Source organism: Mustela nivalis (genome assembly GCF_964662115.1).
Source record: "Mustela nivalis genome assembly, chromosome: 7".
Taxonomy (NCBI): domain Eukaryota; kingdom Metazoa; phylum Chordata; class Mammalia; order Carnivora; family Mustelidae; genus Mustela; species Mustela nivalis.
In genome coordinates, this window is record NC_139026.1 from 91332065 (window position 1) to 91338064 (window position 6000).

General features: G+C 57.2%; 1 protein-coding gene across 1 annotated transcript; it reads left to right on the plus strand.

The window, feature by feature from the left end:
* Positions 1-3288: 3288 nt before the first annotated feature.
* Positions 3289-4889, plus strand: HOXC12 (homeobox C12; the record flags this gene model as incomplete). Its single annotated transcript, XM_082740954.1, has 2 exons — positions 3289-3898; positions 4651-4889. 2 exons carry the CDS (start codon positions 3289-3291, stop codon positions 4887-4889), a joined length of 849 nt encoding a protein of 282 aa, XP_082597080.1.
* Positions 4890-6000: the final 1111 nt, after the last annotated feature.

A 6000-nucleotide genomic window follows, 5' to 3' on the forward strand; every position in this document is an offset into this window, starting at 1 on the left:
CTTCAAGAAAAGCCTGGGGCCACATCCTAGCCTTCAGTTTTAATTAACCCCTGAGTTAATGAGTGGGGCATGGTTGAGTCAGGCCAGCTGCAGCAGGAGCTAGAGGCTCAATGGCCAGCAGGCAGGCCGCCTCTTCAAACCTTGGGATTTGATGAATGTGCGGGAGAGCAGACGCACAGAGCCCTCAGCAGTTCCAGAGCCTGGGTCTGGCCAATTATAGTTTTGCGTGTAGGCTGGAAAGTGCGGGTGGATAAAACTCGGCTAGACGCGGCTGCCCAGCGCCTTGGGTTACGAGTCCCTCCAGGTCCCCTTCCCGAGCCCCAGTTGGTTCTTGGCAGGCGTCTCCCGCCGTGGCCGGATTTAAATTTGAAGCTTTGCACCCGAGCCTCCCGCCGGCCCCGGGGACCCAGGCTGGGCGCCGCGCTCTGGGGCGCGCTTGTGGGCGCCCGAGTTAAAGAGGGGGCTGAGTGGTGCGGTGCCTTAAAGGTGGACAGATCCACGGTGGTGCACTTAGATTGCCTGTGTCCTCGCTGGGATCCTGGAAACCCCTAGGCTCACAATGGATCTCGAGGAGTAGAACACAGGGGATGTGAACGTTGCTGAAGGTTCCCCGAAGCTCTCACTGAGCGGAAATCAGGGTCAGCTGCACGCCGCGAAGAGGGGTTTATCCGTGTGCCATTGGCCACAGAGTGGCAACCCCCGAGGGGAAAATGCCCTTTTCGGATGGGGCCAAATCGGAGGGGGAGAAACTGTGTTCCTGGAAGAAGAAATCCCTCCCTCTGTTCTCAATTCCCCAGGCATTGCCTCTGCCGCCCGGTGGCCGCTGCTCTGTGTGCTCCGCAGCCTGGCTGGAGGGCGGTGTGTAGGGCTGTGGGCCGGAGGTTCTTGGGCTAGAAAGGGACAGGGAGAGTCAGGGACCTTCCTCCTGGGGTCCCCTTTCTGGGAGACTGGAGTCATCTGGAAGAGTAAAAGAGGATGGGGAGAAGCCTCTACCCGACGAGAACTAGAGATGACTGTGCACAGCTCAGCTCCACGACCCTCATACCAACAATAGCCGCGGAGCACAGAGGCCCGGAGGCCCGGAGACCTTGCAGCCCGCGCAGTGTTCTGATAGAAAACAGCAACAATATTCAAGTCACACCCTGTTTATCTTTATTACCAAAATAACCCCCAAATAAAATTTTTAAAAGTTAAATTTTCAGTGGTGCTCATTAATGCATCTGGAAACGGGGGCATGCATAAGATGCTAGAGATGCTGTGACGTGGAATTTGCAGCTCAGGGATGCTCCTTTCTGCAGCCGCGCAGCCCCTTAATCAATTAAGCACAAAAAGGCCAATTCAGGCGGTCTCCTGCCCGCCGCTCGGTGCCCTGGCTCGCGCCGTTCTGACTGGAGGTGACTGCGCGGGGCTAGCATCTCACCGTTCGGCCTCGGTTCCGGCAAGTGGGCTTGGCGAGTGCCGGGCGCCGGGCGGGCTCCCAGGGGCGGGAGGGACCGGCGGCCGTCAGGGCAGGAAAGGGGAAGTGGAAGAGGGGCGGGCGCCGCGCTGCGAGCCCTGAGCTGCGCCGGGCAGGGCGACGCTCGCTCGTGCGGACACATTTCTGTGCGAGGGAGCAGTTCTGGTTGGGGATGTGAAATCGCCCTGCGAGCTGTGGAATTCAAAGAATCTGCGTTTCTCTCTGCCGCGTCCTACAGAGGAGAGAGAGAAAAAGGGAGATGAGAATCTTCGGCTTCGGTTTGCTTTTGTAGCTTCGGCTCATTCCAGATACTTAACTTTCACCTACATGGGTTTCTTTCTGCCATATTCTTGCGGAGACTCTCGGTTTCTCCAAATTTCTCTAGATTTTCTAGTGTTTTCCGCATTTAGACGTTTTCTGAACTATCTACTTTACCCTATCATTACTCAAAGCCATGCATTGTATAGGAGCTTGGAACAAGCAAATAGAAATCTAAGTATTTTGCCTACCAGACACCAATAGAATACATCTAATTTTGAAGGCTTTGTTTTGGTTTTCACTTTCATCTACTTATCTGTGTTCTGTGGACTTGCTTGGGATGGGTTTGTGGTTTCCAGATGTCGATTAATCTCATCAACGGCCGGCGTTGGATTCTCAACCTTGTCCGGAAAGAGCTGCTGAGGTTAGCACCATAAATATAATTTTAACCCCCAACAAGGTAATTCTCCAGAGTTTTCTCCCTCACTCCCAGCATACTTACTGGGATTGGCACTGCTATCTGATGGTCACAGCAGCAGGCTGGGCTGGTTCTGGTGTGTGGGGGTCTCTTCTGCTGTGGGAGTCGTGAGCCTCTTAGTCCAGCCAAGCCCTAATGAGGTCCCAGAGCCTCTTGCTGCAAAGACTCTGGAAGACCTGCAGAAGCCATCTGACCCACAGAAGTCAAAGGCAAGAGTAGTTCAGGCCCCCAGATTTTCAGGAGCAGGTAGTCAGGTACACCTAGAGTCAGGCACCTCCTTTTTTTTTTTTTTTTTTTTTTTTTTTTGCTTCTTCTGTCTCCTTTCTGCGTCCCTCCTCTAACGGTGAGTAGAAGTGTGAGGCTGGAGTGGCTCCCAGCTCCAGGGGCGAGGGATACCCAGCATTAATAATTCTCCCATAGTCCTTCCTAGAGGAGAGGACCCCAAGTGCCTCCCAAAATTCCTGAGGAGAAAGAGCTGAGGAAGAGGAGCACGGCAGCGGTGGGGCTGGGAAAGACAGTGGCAGGAAAATCTGTCCTTACCCCCACTTTGCCTCTACTGTAAATAAACTCAGAGCCAAAGGGCTCATCCGTCTCCTTAAACAGCCAGTAAACTTTATATGACACAATATCTAATAGTAATTTATTGGGGAGATATTGTAAATTCCAACGGTTTTAGTTAATAAAGGAGCTAATTAAAGAGGGACAGGCTGTGCTTGGCCAGCTGTTGGCGAGAAGATAATACATCTGGGGGGAGTGCATGGTGCAGAAGTGCAGATGTGTGGGTATTTTTGGTGTGGCTTTTTCCCTCTTGCCCCGTGTCCGGCGATTGCCTCACTCTCTGCATTAGGTTTTATATGATATTTTTAAAAACCAGAATCCAGCGAATAAATCTGCCCCAGCATTTTGTCCCCCCCACCCCGAGTGGGGAAGGGGAAGTTGGAGTTGGTGCGGGGTGGGGGGGATTCGCTGTCCCCACCCATCCCCCTGGCGGCGGCGCCCACGTGAGCTGGATGGCCAATGGGTGGCTGGTGCAGGTTTAACTATGTTTAATGTCAGATAGCAATAAAGTAGAAGCTGCCGGTCGGGCCCCGCGGAAATGGGCGAGCATAATCTCCTGAATCCCGGGTTTGTGGGGCCGCTGGTGAACATCCACACGGGAGACACGTTCTACTTCCCCAACTTCCGCGCGTCCGGGGCGCAGCTGCCAGGACTGCCTTCGCTGTCCTACCCGCGCCGCGACAACGTGTGCTCGCTGCCCTGGCCGTCGGCGGAGCCCTGCAATGGCTACCCGCAGCCCTATCTCGGCAGCCCGGTGTCGCTCAACCCGCCCTTTGGCCGCACGTGCGAGCTGGCGCGAGTGGAGGACAGCAAGGGTTACTACCGCGAGCCCTGCGCGGAGGGCGGCGGCGGGGGCCTGAAGCGTGAGGAGCGCGGGCGCGAGCCGGGCCCGGGAGTCGGGCCGGGGGCAGCGTTGCTGCCCCTGGAGCCGTCGGGGCCGCCCGTGCTCGGTTTCAAGTACGACTACGCGGCCGGCGGCGGCGGTGGCGACGGTGGCGCGGGACCCCCTCACGACCCGCCCTCGTGCCAGTCACTGGAATCCGACTCCAGTTCGTCCCTGATCAACGAGGGCAACAAGGGCGCCGGCGCGGGCGACCCGGGCAGCTTGGTATCTCCTTTAAACCCCGGCGGCGGGCTCTCGGCCAGCGGTAAGGACCCCAGCCCACTCAGGACCGGACAGCTCTCCGGGGGCGGGCAGTGTAGGACTGAGCTAGGGCCGCCTGGGGTGACAGAATGTGTGGCGAGGAAGGGCTTCTTTTAAAAAGAAGTACGGGGTGGGGGGGGGCGCCTATAAACATGTAAATATCCCCATAAAAGAACTGCACAGACTCCCCTTTTCGCCGATCTGCGGCTGGAGGGGGCAGGGATCTCCGGGGAAGGGGACTCTGACCGACATTTCCCCATGCCTGGGGTGGGGACTGAGAGCTTGGTCCCTCTCTCTAGGGCCTCTCCCTCCGCCTTCACACAGGCTCCGTTAGCTACATTTTTCCTTTCAAGATACGCCAGTGGACCTGGTTTACTCTGGCCACTTGCTCCTATCTGTTCTAGCTGATCAGGGACCCCATCCTGGAGGATGTGAAAGGAAAGGGCTAGGATATCCGAGAGAAAAAGAGGTTTGGGGAGAAATGAGGGGATCGAAACCCAGAAGGGTTAGAGATACTACAGTGGGAGGTAGGGTTGAGGAGGGAAGGACTAGTGAAAGGGGAAAAAGAGAGTGATGAAGGTGGGGGAGTTGATGGGTATGAGGGTCAGTGTAAAAGAGAGGGGATGAGACAGAAGCGCCACGGCCTAGGGGTGGGCAGTAGGCCAAGGTGAAAAGGGCTGGGGAAGGACCGAGGGCACTGGGCTTGTCACCTCTTGGTCCTCCTCTGGCCAACGCTGCCGGTTCGTCTCCACCCAGGCGCGCCCTGGTACCCGATCCACAGCCGCTCCCGGAAGAAGCGCAAGCCCTATTCGAAGTTGCAGCTGGCGGAGCTGGAGGGGGAATTTCTGGTGAACGAGTTCATCACACGGCAGCGCCGGAGGGAACTCTCAGACCGCTTGAATCTTAGTGACCAGCAGGTCAAGATCTGGTTTCAAAACCGGAGAATGAAAAAGAAAAGACTTCTGTTGAGGGAGCAAGCTCTTTCCTTCTTTTAGGGGGCAAGACACGGGCACCAGCCCCGGACTGAGCCTGTCTCTGACAGAGAGCAAAAGGGGGCGCTGCCTGGGACACAGTCCCCGCTTAGAACGCCAGGCATCTCTGGCAGGCACTCCTTGGACATCCTCTTGTCTGTTTTGTTTGTGGTTCCCTCCCACACACCCCTCAGCAGGCCCTGCCAGGTCCCAGAGAGAAGGGAAGAACCCAACCAGGGAGAGAGGAGCTGCAGGCTGGGAATAGGGACAGGAAAGGCTGAGGTGCTGGGGAGGAGCTGGTTTGCAGTGGAACTGGGGCATTTGGCCTCGGTCTGAGGTTCTGGAGGAAAGGTAATCTGCCCCCACCCCATCTCCTTCCATGGTCTTAAGTCAGCCTGCGGTAGGCAAAAGTGGAGACAGTGGAACCGAGTCTCCCCAAAGTCCCAGTAGCTGGGGTTAGGAGAGGGAGAGAGGAGGCAGCAAGAGTGGAGGGTCGGTGGAGAGATTGGAAGGGGTTAGGGTAGCTCTGGGAGGGTAGGAGGAAGTGCGGGAACCTAAGAGGAAGTGCAGTTTGGGAGAACAGAGTGATCAGTAATGCTCAAGTCCACTGGGGTCTGGTCCTCTAGGCCTGGAAACCGAACAGGCAGAGGTGCAGGCACGTTTGGCAGACCTGGCTGCGGACAGGGAGATCATCAGCCTTGTGTCCCCTCTGGGGCAGCCTGCTGGAAAAGTCTCCTGGTTCCTTCTCCCCATGGCCCTGCCCTCCCATTCGCTCACAGGTGTGCAGCCATCCACTCCTCCTGCCGCCTAGGCGGCTGCGGACCGGAAGCCGCAAGCAACGGATTGCGAGCTGAGCGGATGCAGCCTCAGGGTTAGTAACCACCCCAGGGACCCTCACCTGGACCACCAGGAAGCCCAAGAGGCTGTGAAAGAGGCTTGCGAACCTAGCATTGATTGGCGGGGAGAGTTTCTGGCAGCGGCGGCTACCGCGGCTGATTCTCCCTTCCCCGCTGGCGTTCACGGTCACGGCCAGCCAGAGGCTGGACCGGCATAATTTACGAGGCAGGAGGAGAATCTGCCCCTAAAGGGGGTACCGCCCGGCCGCGGAGGCCCCAGCTCAGCCCGGGTTTCCCAG